At 42.6% G+C, this 15,291-nt stretch overlaps 1 protein-coding gene across 1 annotated transcript; it reads right to left on the minus strand.

Annotated features, from left to right (window-relative positions):
- Positions 1-9,159: 9,159 nt before the first annotated feature.
- Positions 9,160-10,779, minus strand: LOC130747570 (uncharacterized). Its single transcript, XM_057600544.1, has 2 exons — positions 10,142-10,779; positions 9,160-9,793 (listed from the first exon to the last, which is right to left on the minus strand). Exons 1-2 carry the CDS (start codon positions 10,777-10,779, stop codon positions 9,160-9,162), a joined length of 1,272 nt encoding a protein of 423 aa, XP_057456527.1.
- Positions 10,780-15,291: the final 4,512 nt, after the last annotated feature.

Here is a 15,291-nt window from a genome sequence, read left to right on the forward strand (position 1 = left end):
TTAGTTTTGGATTGAGAGATAAAAAATTCGACTGCGTTAATCAGATGCCATGTTCATCTGATTCCTAATTTTCCCACAAATTTCCAACAACACATCTTCAATGTTGTTGAGTTGATAAAAGAATGACTATAATTCATAATTTTGTGATTCATTTAACCATCCATATTGTTTTAAGCTATAAACCCCTTCTATGTTTCTTTTATTTTGATGTTTTCATCTGTAAATCCCTTCGATATTTCCTTTTTTGTAACATGGCTTCAAAGGTCTACATAATATCTTACATTGAAATGATCCTCATTGATGAAAGGGTTGTGTATGACATGTTGTGTCGCGTGAAAATGGCAGAGATATCTCTTCCCATCAAATGATCCTCACACTCAAACAACTCTATAAAGTTGGAATGATCCTCACCCTCCTCTTCCCCTTCTTTGGGCCTAACTTATGCAACAATGTTATTGATTACATGCTTACTCTTTTCTTTGTAATTAGTTAATTTTGAATTGTTGCAAAAGGAATATGTTATAAGCAAGATCTTTCTAAAGTCATGATGCTTTGGCTTCATTTGGTTTATAAAACTACAAGATCAGTGACCAGAAGAAAATAAAACATCTTTTGGGTCTTCATGAAGTTAGATTTTTATGCTTCCCTTCATAGAAAGACAATTTAAGATAAAGTGAAAGAGTAAAAAATGACTATTTCCTTGATTGTTGTAGTTTGTTCTTATTTTCACTATTTCCTTGATTCTTCTTCACTATTTGTTGGAGCTTTAAACTCCTATTAGTTATAGTTCATTTTTTTCCTTTTACACTATTTGGCTTTTACTTTTACTCTTTCTGTCATCATTAGTTGCATATCAATTTTTCTTGGAGGCTTTTATTTTACTTGCGCTCTGTTTCATCATGTGTTGTCTATTTGTGCATGGTGTGTTTTTGTGGTATGAGTTTTTTCTTCATAAGCTTTTCAGATTTCCCTTCTTGAATATATACTGACTTTCACACTACTAAAATAACAAAGGCTTAAATGCACTTTTGGACCCTCATATTTTAACTTTTTGCGATTGTCAACCCTTATCTTTTTTTTCTACGAATGGGAACCCTATTCTTTCAAAACGCTGCACCGTTTACCATTCCGTCCAAATCCGTCAAAAACTTGACGGAACACGTTGATATGACCTTCCACGTGGATAAAAGGGGGATTTAAAAAAATGGCTTAAATTCACTTTTGGACCCTCAAGTTTACATGTTTTGCGATTGTTGACCATGATCTTATTTTTAGTTTGAATGGAGACCCTAATCTTTCAAAACGTTGCACCGTTTACCCTTCCGTCGGAAGGCCAGGTAAGTGGGTTCCGTCAAGTTTTTTGACGGATTTGGACGGAAGGGTAAACAGTGCAACATTTTGAAAGATTAGGGTCTCCATTCGTAGAAAAATAAGATCAAGGTCAACAATCGCAAAAAATATAAACTTGGGGGTCCAAAAGTGCATTTAAGCCAATAACAAAATATTAAAATAAACGCATGAGCTATTTGAGTTGCATTATGTAAGATTAGGTTTTCTCTTAACTTCTCAACCTATTAAATGAGTTCAATCTGCCTCCATTTTTCAGAAGTACTATCCTGGTCCTGTAAGATGCTTGGCAGCTCCAATATCTGGGAAAAGGCTGATGACCCGGGTTTAGTAGTGTTTTTAGGGTCATTTCGTAGTTTATTTTGAGTCTTTTTCTTGTGTCTCATGTAGTGTTTCATGCATTATCATGCATTGTTACTTTTATTCATGTTTTGGCTTCATTTAAGTAATTACATAGTTCTATAGGGGTCTTTCTTGCATTCTTATAGAGTTTAGGACTTGCATTAGTTTTTCCATTGTTTTGTGAGGACTAAGGTGATTAAAAACCCTTTGAATTTCTTGATTTTATTACTTGTCTTGGTCCTTTAGTGCTTCAGCAGGTAGCTCATGAAGAGGGAATGCGAAATGCTTGAAGAATTGATGGAATCATTCAAAGGGGGGGTTACAAAAGCTAAAAAGTCACTAAAACCGAGTGTCTGAGCGCCCCACATGGGCGCCAGGGAGGCAGAAGCAAAAAAGCTGAAAAATTAGGCCTAGCGCTTGAGCGCCCGGCACAGCAGAAAACACGTTTTTTTGCCTATAAATAGGATTCTAGTCATTTTCTCTTGTATCTTTAATATACTTTGTAAAATTCAGAGGTAAAGGATCATCTAGGAGAGTGAGAGAAGGCTTCCAAGCTTGTGTTCAAGGTTCTCTTGCCATGCTTGGCTAATCTCTCTTCTTTTACTTTGGTTTTCTTGTACGACTTTTCCTTTTAAGTTATAATCTTAAGTTCTTTCCCACATGTTCTTCTTCTTTCCTTGAATCTCATATCCATGCTTTATGTTTCAAGTTAGAACATGTGCTAGCTTTATGCTTTTCTATAATAGAACGGAAGTTTGTTATAGATTAGGGACTTATTGTGGGATTACCTCTTCTATGCTTGCTACTAGGAATAGAGGAAGGGTTGGAGTTTGTTGGCCTGAACTTTATAATCTTTATGCTTCAAACAAATGTTTAAGTACGCAAGGAATTGAGCTTATCTTTTGGTTTGAAAGAATTATCTATGCGAGACATCGATAAGTAGTTGCTTAGGCTATAACATCAAGGAGAGATTCATGAGAACTTGTGTTTAGAATGATGTGCTTGAATTGATTAGTTGAGCAAGAACCCAAAGTAAATCACTCTTTCTTTTCATTCTCTGTTTCATTTCTGAATTTATATTTTCTTTTTCCTTATTACTACTTCGACATATGTTTGCCTCAATAAAACAAACCATCAAACTCAAAGCTTGAACCGAATCTATTCACTCACAATCCCTGTGGTTCGATATTTTAAACCGGGTGGATTCGTACACTTGCGGATTTACCAACAAAGGCTCCGATTTTACCTGTGGTTGCTGGATTGCCACAAGGATGCTTGCTTTGTGTTATTGTCACAGTTTTTCTCTCATCTTTTATTACTTCTCAACCTATTAAATTGAATTCAACCAGTGATTGACATTCTTTTAAGTGGTACCATTGTTTGCTTGATCGAGTTTCGAATCTGAATTAAGAAAATCACAATCAATAATCTGTCAAACAGGTCTTCATGTGTATGCTATTTTTAGTTTTGCATTTGTTTATCACTTTCCCTCCTTGAATTATATTACTTATATTTGATGTTATTTTGCTCATTTGAATTCTTATAATTTTTCATACCCAAAAGATGAATTCCAATTGCATCTCATCTTAAATGGTTTTATGATATTAGTGACAATGAGGGGAATTTTGGATAACAAGTGAAAAGTTAGAGTTTGTACATGCTTTTGACTGACCAGACCTACGATTGAGTGATTTTTGCTACTAATACAACAATACATGTCTCTATCTTAGTTTAACGGGCAATACATCGCCTGGAAATTCATAAAACCTTTTTTTTTTTACCCTAAACAAGTACGAACTTGGATAAAGTGGTGGCCTTTTCTAAAGAGCTTGATGCTCATGTAATTTGACATGAATTGGATCACTTGGAAAGAAAAACTAGAATATTGTTGAGACATGGGCTACACATCAAAGCTTCCTTTTTTATTTTGCTTTTCATGCATTCCATACATTAATGTGTTGTGGTCAGAAGTTGAGAAATTTAAAGTTGTATTTTTAGTTCATTATGTGTTGTGGTCAAAAGTTGATAAATTTAAAGGAGGTTATTTAAAAAACAAAAACAGCTCATGTGTAGGATAATTGGCCATGACTTCGCTATGTGAGAAATTCACCGATTGAAGACTAGATAGATGAAACTAAAATAATAAGTACAAATAAAAACAGAGGAAGAAAAGCAATTGTTCACGACAAAGTTATTAGGATATTCATTTTTTTTGAAAGCAAAATCTTTATTGAATATAAAGTCGAGATACAAAACCTTTCGACAAAGGAATAATTACAACGACCGAAAACAAAGATCGAAAACAACGACTGCAAACACAAACAACGACCGAAAAAACGGCTGCAAACAAACGACAGCAAACACGGATGCAATCAACACAGAGCCTTCAGTCACATTTAGCACCAAGCTTCAAGGGAAACAATAATAACTACATGACCAACTCCAGCAGTAACGACTACCAGAGGACTATTCATTGCATCCTCTAAATCAAGTAAATCTGGCTCAACTCCACTACAATCTCTAACTCCGAATTCGAAGGTTAATCCTTTAAGTAACTTACTGTTCTAACCATGAACATTGAGATGAAGTATAGTACCTAGAGTGTAAGGAACGTGATGCGAGATTCCTAAAAAGAATGAGAGCGTAACCGCTTTTAGAGAGAGAAAGTAATTGAATTTCAATCTTGTTATTTCTCAAATGAGCTAAGAGCCCCTTACTATTGATATTCATTCCCTATTTATAGATGTGGAGTTGGGCTTGGCGCCTCTAACCCTTTTTAATGGGCCGGTTGGGCCTCTGGGAGGAGGCCCAAGTCCCTGGTCCGCTCGTCGCCCTAAGCTGGAGCTCCTGGGCGAGAGACCCTGGGGTCTCGCCCAGTCCACAAGACACCGAGCTCGAAGCATGAGAGCTAAGCGTGTCTTTAAGTAGAAAAACTAAGGCGACGACCATGAGAAGCTAATTAATGCTAAAACTTGAGGTCTAACAACAAAGAATAATGACCAACATGGCTTGGTAATTAAAGCTTTAAAATTAACATTTTGAATGTCTTGCCACGTTCCCTTGGCGGCTCAAGTCCACAAGCGGGCTTGCGGCCATGACGCTTGGTTCCCTCGCCTTGATTTTAGCTGTGGCCGTCGGAGTCCACGATGTCTTGACGCGTGTACACCACATGTAATGTGCTGAAACAGTGCAAAGGTCAATGAATCTGCAGAACCTCAACTGCTATTTCCAAAATGCCCCTTCAAATCACAATTGAACCTGTCGATTTGAATTTGAACCAATGAGCTTCAGCCGTTGTATCCTTCCGCTTAACGCGTTGTCCCACTTCCCGAAATCCGCGTCACACTCCCTCGAGTAATCATTTTATCTTGCCACGTCGAAGCACGATTTCCCAACCTCTATTCTCCCTAGCCTTTAAATTCTTCCTCTTTCCATCATTCATCACTTACTATCAACTGTTCCCATATTCGTCCCTGGCTCTCATACTGGTTCCTTTCGCCGATCTTGCAAACTCAAAGCTCCGGCCCTGCTTGCTCCTCTTCTCACAGTCCCTTCCTGGTTAGTTTTTCATCCTTTCTTTCTTCTTCCATTTTTACGGTGCCCTCAGCTGGGGCCCTTTCTTCTACGGAGGAAATCAAAGCTCATCGCTAGGCAACCTTTGCCACTCTCCCTTCCCCCATCTCGGAAGCTCCTGAACAGGGGATTCTTGACCAACCATCAGAGCTTTCTACCAGCGGCTCTGTTTCTGACCTTGCCTGCAAGGCTGGTGGGCTTTGTTGTTCCCCGTTATTAGAGGGACCTCTTCGTACCACCGGATGTCGGGGGCAAGACTGCCCTTGGCAACACCGCGTGTTTAATGACCCCAAGTACTCCCACATCTTCTTTGTATATGAATACTTGTTTCTTGATCTTGGCGTTAAACTCCCCATCTCGCTCTTTCTTACCCAAGTGTTGTGCGATATCAACGTTTCTCCTTGCCAACTTCACCCTCGCTCCTGGACCTATCTGCGGTGCTTTGAAATTCTCTGTCATAGTGTAGTGTTGATGTGGCGCCTTCCCCTGCCCTCTTTTATTTTTTCTTTGAAGCAGATTCTCGATCCTTGGGGACCCACGGTTGGGTCGTTCTGGTGCCCCGGCCGGGTCGAGAACGGTTTACTCCTTATCAGGTTGGTTCAGAATCTTACCTGGCCCGCCGGTACTTTCGGGTCGTCGTCCAGCCTGCTTACCCCTCGTCATTCACACAGAAGGAAGGGAGAGCCCTTTTTCCATTTTATTGGACACAGTGTCCCAAACCCATATCCGATTCTCCCAAAACGTCTTCCTCCTCTAGAGAAAGTTTCGCCATTGGGGTCTTATCCCAACCTCCTCTTTTCAGTTGCGCTGAACTACTTGGCGCTCCTCCGGGCTCCAAGTTGTTCGCTCAATTAGGTTTCCCCCTTTTACCGTCTTCTTCACACATTCCTCCGAATCTCTTCGTTTCTGATGATTCTCCCTTTTTGCTTTTCAGGAAATATGAAGTTCTCGACTGTCGATCTGCTGGAGGCCTTCCTCTCCGAGAACGTTAAGGCGCCCTCTCCGGTCCAGGTTAGAGAGAAAAGGCGAAGCTCGCCGGGTGGCGATGGTTCTCCCAAGAAGAGGAAACTAGGCGAGCCAAGCTCCCCAGTTGCACCTTTGACTTTCGCAGGCGATGGGTCTATCGCGCCTGACCCCATTGTCCTGGATAGCGCACACGATTCCTTGGTGCCCGCTCAGCACGGCGAGGTGAACGCTTCCCCAGCCGTGGGTACCTCTCGCCCCCTGACTCCAACGGCGGGCCAGCAGCCACCGTCCTCTGTCCGGCCTCCGTCTCCTCCGCTCGTCCAGGCTACTCATGGTTCATCAGCCCCTAGCTCTCCTAGGGTTGGTGGCAGGGAAGAAAATCTTTCCTCGAACCGCCCAAAGGACCCTTCCAGCAGCTTTTCCGCCGACCCTTTTTCCTTCTTGCTTTCTCACCCTTATCTTGAAAAATTGAGGGAAGTTCCCAGCCAAAACCCGCAAGACGTTGCCCAAGAAGCTGTGTCAAATCTTCTCTGCGCCGATTGTTTGTTCGCCCAAGTGGCTTGGCAGGCTCGGCCCCTCACCGGAATTGCAAAGCTTTGTCAGGAGGTGGAAAAACTGCATTCTATCAACATTCAGGCCAACAAGACCTGCTCCAAATTGTCCAACCAGTTGGCATCTGAGGTGGATAAGACAAAGAAGATGCAGAAAAAACTGGCGGAAGCGAAGCTTGCACAGGTAGCGGCGGACGAGAAAGAAAAGAAGCTTGAAGCCCAGGTTAAGGAGCTCCGTAAGGACCTTGGTGCCAAGGAGGCCATCATTGCTTCTCAGGAGGAAACCCTTGCTGCTAAGGACAAGGAGATTGCTGATTTGTGCGAAAGACTGGCGGACTAGGGTAAGATACTTGCTGAGGCCCGGTCGGATTTGGAATCGAAATGCAAACTCTTGGCTGAGAAGGATGCCCAGGCCATCGCCTTGGAGAAGCAGATAAGGAGGGAGGCTGCTCATGCGGCGGCTAATGAGCGTATCCGCGGCTTCCTAATTGCCAAGGCTCAAGTCAAGCACCTCCATCCTACTATTAACCTTGACCACCTGGGGACTTTTAAGAAGATTACCCCCACCGGACTGGAGGGTCCAGAAGATCCGCCGGAAGTTGCTCTCGTTGACCTTGGAGACGTTGTGGAATAAGAGAAAAAGATATAATGTTAACTCATTTCGAGTTATTGTAACGCTTAGTACCTCTTTACTCCGTTTAAACTTTTTGTTTGCATTTTACTTTCAAGTTAATCGATTCAGCTTTACTTCTTTATGTTTTATGCTTGTTTTAGCGCTTTTTAGAGTTTTTCTCTCTCGCACCCCCCATAGTTCCCTTGTTCCTGAATTACGTCTGACGACATTGATGGTGTGCCTTGTTTAGCTAGGACTTTTGCTCAGTTTTTGAACCGAGGCTTTGTCCACACCGTATTTCCAGTAAGAGCAGGTGCGGCCTCGCCAGTTTTGTCCTGTCGAGGACTTATTGCTGCTGGGGACCCAATGGCCATATAGGTTTACCCAGACTTATGCCTAGTTAGGTTCGCTCGCCCATATTTCGGGGAGGTTTTTAGGATAAGAAGCTTATCCGCACACATCGCCAACGAGTGACGACGAGCTGCGTCGGCTTTTCCGGAGCGATCCCCAGACATCAAGGTCGTGTTAAGATCGCCACCTTCAGGGAATTTTTCCCACCTAGCTCTCGCCGCAATTCAGTGTGATTGAAATTGCTGGATACAATTTTTGTATTTTCAATCAGACATGATAGTCAACAAACTCCCGAGATGGAGAACAAGAACGTGTCTTTGTTTTTACTATTTAGGCGCTTTGGCCAACAAACTCCCGAAATTGAGAACAAGAATATGTTTCTTCGTTTTTAACCCTTCAATCTTCGCGAGACGCGCCCAGCTGATCATCCTCGCGCCGAAGCATGCTCCCTATCAATCCTTTAGTTGTAATAGTATTTCAGGCTCGCCGCGTTCTAGGAGCGCGGAACTCGCCTTCCGTCTAAGCTCTCCAGGTGATAAGCCCCCTTTCCTAAGGCCTTCAAAATCTGCAGGGGCCTTCCCAGATTGGACTCAACTTGTTCCCAGTGTTTCCTGTTTGTTTCTTAAGCACCAGGTCCCCCTTCTGCATCGCCCTCAGACGTACTTTCGAGTCATACTTTGCCACAACTCGCTGCTTCATCGCAGCCTATCTGATGCGAGCCTCATCGTGTGTTTCCGATAACAAATTTATCTCCACCGCCATGTTGGAAGAATTCTCGCCCTCAAACCGCGGCGCTGTTCGCCAAGAACTGTTGTCTATTTCTACGGGCAACATAGCTTCCGCCCCATAGGCCATCCTGAATGGAGTTTCCCCAGTGGTTGATTACCTTATTTGCTAACTCTGCTTGCCCGTTAGTTTGAGGATGTTCCACTGAAGAGAACCTTATCTGAATACCCATCTCTTCGCAGAATTCTCTTGTTTGGTTACTTGCAAACTGCGTCCCATTATCTGAAACGATCGCCCTTGGTACCTCGAACCGGCATACGATTCTTTTCCAGTAAAAACTTACGATCTTGGCTGCAGTAATGCTTGCGAGGGGTTCGGCTTCCACCCATTTGGTGAAGTAGTCCACCGCTACGAGAATGAACTTCATTTGTGACCTGGCGGTGGGGAAAGGTCCGACGAGGTCAACTCCCCACATGGCGAAGGGTCATGGGGAGCTGATCGTGGCCAATTGTTCCTTTGAGTACTTCACTACCTCACTTGGCTCTCCCGCCAAGATATCTACGATGGGGTCCATCCAAGTTTCTTGGCGGTCTACTGAGGCTACCAACTCTCCTTCTATGCTAGGATTGGCGAGTGTCTCTTGGATCACACTTCGATTATTTCCAGGCTTTCGAGTGCTTGCCAATTTTGCTAGGCGTCCGCCCTTTGATTCTGCGCCCTTGGCATGAACTCAACTGCGACCTCTTGCAATCGACCCATCAGTAGTCGTACGCGCTCCAGATATTTTATCAAGGTCGGTTCCTTCACCTGTAATTCCCCATTTACTTGGTTTGCCACTAGCAGCGAGTCCGTTCTAACCAACAAACTGTCGATTTGCATCTCAATTGCTAGCTTCAGACCTGCGATCAGAGCTTCATATTCTGCCTGATTATTGCTGGCTTTAAACTGGAATCTGAGGGACTGCTCTAATACTAACTCCCCAGACCCATGTAGCGTGACCCCTGCTCCACTTCCGTTGTCGTTCGACGACCCATCAACAAACAACGTACATTGCGTGCTCACCTTCTCACCGTCTTCGGGCGTTAACTCCACCACAAAATCAGCTAAAGTCTGCGCTCCGACCTTCCCCCTTTTTTCATATTGCAAACCATATTCCGATAACTCAACCGACCACGCGACGAGTCTTCCTGACAAATCTGGCTTCTGGAACACCTGTCTCAGAGGAAGATCAATCCTTATTTTTACCTGAAAGCTTTGAAAGTAAGGTCTTAAGCGTCTGGCGGTAACGAGGACGACAAGCGCCGCCTTCTCTATCTTCTGATACCTGATTTCCGCCCCTTGAAGTGTATGGCTTACAAAGTAAACTATTTTTTGTTCTCCGTCTACCTCCTGGAGGATTACCGAGCTGATCGCATGATCGCTGACGGAAAAATACAAATGCAAAGGAAAACCCTAGACAGGCTTTGATAGAACGGGCGGTGCGGACAACATCTCTTTAAGGCGGTTAAAGGCTTCTTCGCACTCTGAACTCCATTCAAACGCCGCGTTATTCTTGAGGCATTTGAAGAACGGGGCCGATTTGTCGCCCGAATGAGGGAGAAACCTGGATAGGGCCGCAATCCGCCCCGTCAGGCGTTGTACCTCCTTCACACTACTTGGGCTTTTCATTTACTGGATCGCTTTACACTTATCTGCATTGATCTCAATTCCTCTCGACGTAATCATGAAGCCTAAGAACTTCCCGCCCTGTATACCAAAAGAAAACTTCTCCGGATTGAGCCTCATGTTATGTTTTCGGAGCCTGCCGAAAGCTTCTGTTAAATCCTCGTGATGGCTTGATCCCAAAACTGACTTTACGATCATATCATCAACGTAGAACTCCATGTTCCTTCCTACTTGGCCCTCAAATACCCTATCCATCAATCGCTGATACGTCGCCCCCGCATTCTTCAGTCCGAAGGGCATGGTCTGATAACAGTAGTTTACCCTAGTGGTCATAAATGTCGTTTTATCTTCATCCGGCGGGTGCATCTTGATTTGGTGATATCCCGAATAGGCATCCATCAGACTCAGCAGCTCATTTCCGGACGCCTCATCCACTAACTTGTCTATGCTTGGTAATGGGTAAGAATATTTTGGACATGCCTTGTTCAGGTATGTGTAGTCCACACACATTCGCCATTTCCCATTCGCTTTCTTTACCATCACCAAATTCGCCAGCCAGGTAGGATACTTAATTTCCCGGATAAAGTCTGCCGCCAGTAATTTGTTTACCTCTTGTTGGATTGCTTTCTCCTTTTCATCGCCCATTAGTCGGCGTGTCTGGGTCACTAGTTTAATTTCGGGATTTAGCGCCAGCCTGTGGCAAATGAAGTCCGGGTCTATTCCTAGCATGTCCTTGTGACTCCAAGCAAAAAGATCCAAATTCTTGCCCAACAGCTTTGATAATCTCTGTTCTTGGACCTCAGTCAGTCTGGTCCCTATTTTGAGCACTTTCTCGCCAAATTGCAGTTCCTTGGTTTCCTCGATTGGCGTGGGCCTGTTGACTCGCCCTTCGCCCCTTGGATCTAGGTTTTCTTCCGGCGCCTCGACCTCGTTGCATCGGTGTCCTATCGAGGCGCTCCTTTTCCTGTACCGATCTACCGCATTGCACTAGCACTCCCTTGTAGTCTTTTGGTCCACAACAACTCTCCCAATTCGTCCATTTGGCAAAGGATATTTAACCGCCAAATGTGCCGTCGAGATCACGGCGCACAGTCGGTTTAAGGTGTTTCTGCCAATTATCATGTTGTAAGATCCTTCCGCTCCTAGGATTAAGTATCTCACCTTCAGCGTCCTAGCGTTCTCTCGCTCGCCAAATGTGGTGTCAAGGTCAAGGACGCCCCTCACCCATACTTGCTCGCCCGCAAATCCCACCAGAGTCCCTGCATAAGGAGTGAGGTCTCCCTCATTCATACCGAGCCGATCAAACGCTCCGCTGTAAATGATGTCCGCTGAACTCCCTTGATCCAAAAGTACTCGTTGTACATTGAGTTGGTTGACGCGAAGGAGGATTACAATCGGATCGTCCAGATGCGGCTTTACTCCGAAGAAGTCATCGGATGAAAAGGTAATGTCTGGGTGTGAAAAGCCGAAAGGAACCTCCGTGACTGCGTTCACCGCCCTGGCGTAGCGCTTTCTAGCTGCACTAGTGACTCCTCCTCCTCCAAACCCTCCAGCGATCGTGTTTACTCCTTTAGGTATCAAAGCATTACCGCCCTGTGTTCTAATAGATTCTCCTGCCGCTATCAGCTTTCTCACCTCGCGCTGCAACGTGCGGCATTCCTTTGTGACGTGGCCCATGGCCTGGTGATAAGCGCACCATTCACCTCCCGGTTTGCCGCTCATTCGCGTCACTCGCGGTTCCCGGAGATTCTCTGCTTCGCTCGATCTGTCCAAGCACGCCAGCTTTCCTTTTGGAGACGAATTCCTCCACTCCCTCGAGGATTTCCAATAGCTTTTCCTTTTCAATGTCCAAGGCTCCGTTGCTGTATTCGCCCTTTGGACCTCCGTGTCTTGCTTCACCCACCTCCAATCCTTGCGAGCGTCCAACGACTGAGGTGATGGCGGTCTTTCTCCTAAAGGTTCCAACAAGGAGACTGAGGACTCCGCTTCCTCACCGTGTCGCCTCCCATAAGCGCGGCGCAAATCACGCGCGTGTTTCATCCTTCTTTTACTTCGTCGATGTTGCGCTTCCATCAAGTGTCACTAACGAATCAAGAATTTAACCGAAAATCAAGAAACCAAAGAGAATTGTACGAAAAATCGAACTTCTTTCAGCCAAATCACAATCCACGTAGTCCGGGAATCGAAATCTACCGTTCCCCATAGACGGCGCCAAATGTGCTAACCATGAACATTGAGATGAGGTATAGTACCTAGAGTGTAAGGAACGTGATGCGAGATTCCTAGAGAGAAAAGTGTAACCGCTTTTAGAGAGAGAAAATAACTGAATTTCAATCTTGTTATTTCTCAAATGAGCTAAGAGCCCTTTACAATTGGTATTCATCCCCTATTTATAGATGTGGAGTTGAGCCTGGCGCCTCTAACCCTTCCTAATGGGCCGGTTGGGCCTCTGGGAGGAGGCCCAAGTCCCTGGTCCGCTCGTCGTCCTAAGCTAGTGCTCCTGGGCGTGAGACACCGGAGTCTCACCCAATCCACTAACAATATTTTCATTTGCCCTTACATTCTATCTTTTCATAATTCACTTCATCATTTCACAATTTTCCTCTCAACTTTTGGTGTTCAACCTTGAACCAATGAAAAACAAAATTAGAAACATAAATTACATTGATATCAATGTCATAAAGCAATTACACTAACCACTTCCCCTACAACTATTTGCCTTACAAGTAGTGTGTATATAAATTAGTACCAGTGTTGTTTGACATAATTATTATTTTATCTTTTTCTGTTCTGGAAATGTGTTACAATAGTAAGAATTTTAAGTCTCCTCAGTGTAGTTATTATATTAAAATTTCAATTAAAATAATAAATTCTTTATCTCCTTTTACAATTTTATAAAACTAATTATAACCGAATCAAATAAATTTAGTCCATTATACTAACTATTATTATTTTCTTTTGTTTTTCCTTTTATTTCAGGAAATTCGTCAGTGCAATTATAATTTCCAGTTTTATTTTCAATGTATTATTCCATTTGCGAAAAAATAATGACGTGTGTATATAAATTATTACGCTACTATAAATAACTTTTGTCACATTCATCACAATAACAAAAAAACATTCAAGTTTATATATTCTTATATCTAAAATTAATTTTATTCTTTTGATCTATAAACTTTTTTTCAATAAAACGTAACAAAAAGAACATTGATTTTCAAAAATATCGCGCTATAAACAAAAATGAATATCCCCGTGCAACGCACGTGTCAAAAATACTAGTATATGAATAAAAGATGGGGTTTTAGAATCTTAATAGAGTTGAGATTGAGTGTCACAACTTTAATCTTTATATTCTATAGTTGTTTGTAAAAAAACTAGTGCAAAATAGTAAATTTTGTTGACATTTGGTATGGATGTGACATTTGGTCAATACGACAACCTTGTCTTGGGCCTAGTAATGGACTTGGTCATGGGCCTAAACCGCATAGACTTGGGTCAATGCGTCGACAAGCTTTCACAACAAGCTTAGAATTCTTCACTGAAAGCCCATGAGTCTCCGTGGCAATGTTATATTACTAATTGACATTATTAATTGCTTCCAGACTTGTAGTTGTGCCCATTTCGGTGGTCACTTCCATCAACATTCCACTCAAATTCTTAATATTAGATAGCGTAATTTTGGTGTTGCGCATTACTACGCTATTGAGCTTATTTGCCTCGGAGAAGGGATTCACATTTTGTATGTTAAAAAAAATTGTAATAAATTAATCAAGCACCTTATAAAAGTACGTTAACAATGCAAGTAAATCAATATTACTATAATGTCTTGCCCATTTGCAATCTCATGATTATTTACTTGTACATCATTTACCTCCTCCATGGCCTAATAAAAAATTAGATTAAGATTTGAACATGACTACTAAATAATATAATCATTGTACTCCTATAATAGAACAATTTTATGACATGCCTACGAAGCTCAGATGCATACATTGACACCTTTCGTAGGTTCCAAAAACTGACAACAACCATAAATATAGTGATATAATTTTGCAGTGGAAAATAACATGGGAAATCTAGAAAGAAAACACACATGGCACTACAATTCATGAATAAATGATGGAGGGTATATATCACATCTTAATAGAGTGGTTAAAAAACATTATCTAGCAAAAATATGTTTATAATGCAAGTGAATCAACAATTACCATGATGGCTGGCTCATTTCGACCACATTTGGCTGCCCATCAATTACTAGCCTATCGATTGCACCCGCATCATTTGCCTCCTCCATTGCGTAATAAAAAATTAGATTAAGATGGAAGATGACTACTTACTAATATAATACTCCTCTAATAGAACAGTTAACACAATGGAAATTATGACATGTCAACCAAGCTCAGATTCATTGACCCCCTTCCCAGGTTCAATGGAAATTAGTTATATCATTTTGCGGTTGATAGCAACAAAATCTAGAAAGAAAATAAAAAATGCAACTGCAATACATCAATAAATGAACGGGGTGTGGGGGTCTGTAGCATCTTAATAGAGTTTTATAATTTCTGTGAATTAGATGGCGAAGTCAGTTGTAATATTAGTTAGTTCGCTTTGTGTAAAGATTTTCATTCACATTCCAAGTGAACTATTAATAATGTAAAGTTACCTCTAATGATAGACTGACACTTGGTTCCCTGTATTCAAATTCAAACATGTTTCTTGTGGTATTTGTTATTCTGCTAGATAAAGGAGCCTTATAGGGTGCAATTTATCTTTCCGATGTACCAAAAAAAACTTTAAAATAAATCGACCATAAATACCCTTTAAAAAAGACAAAAAAAGAGCAATGCCATGGATCATTACAAAAGCACACTCTAAATCATACTTGCTCGTTGCCACCACCTCCACATCCGCCCTCCACCATCACTGCCACTACCTTCACCACCACTTTGCATCACTATCATCATCTCCACTATCACCTCCACCTCCACCACCACCTCCACGCACCACTACCACCACCTCTACCATCACCGCCTTCCATCACCACCACCACCATCAAGACCATCGTTGCTGTCATCGCCACCCTCAACGACCTCAACCACCTCCACGACCACTTCCACCATCACCACCTTCCACTGCCAACACTACCTTCACCTTTGT

The sequence above is a fragment of the Lotus japonicus genome, chromosome 1 (genome assembly GCF_012489685.1).
Source record: "Lotus japonicus ecotype B-129 chromosome 1, LjGifu_v1.2".
NCBI lineage: Eukaryota > Viridiplantae > Streptophyta > Magnoliopsida > Fabales > Fabaceae > Lotus > Lotus japonicus.

Coding starts and splice junctions, on each gene's coding strand:
- LOC130747570 (XM_057600544.1), bottom strand. CDS start 10,779: ATGGGCGATGAAAAGGAGAAAGCAATCCAACAAGAGGTAAACAAATTA. Junction 9,794..10,141: donor GATAAGTGTAAAGCGATCCA/GTAAATGAAAAG, acceptor GGCGGAAATCAG/GTATCAGAAGATAGAGAAGG.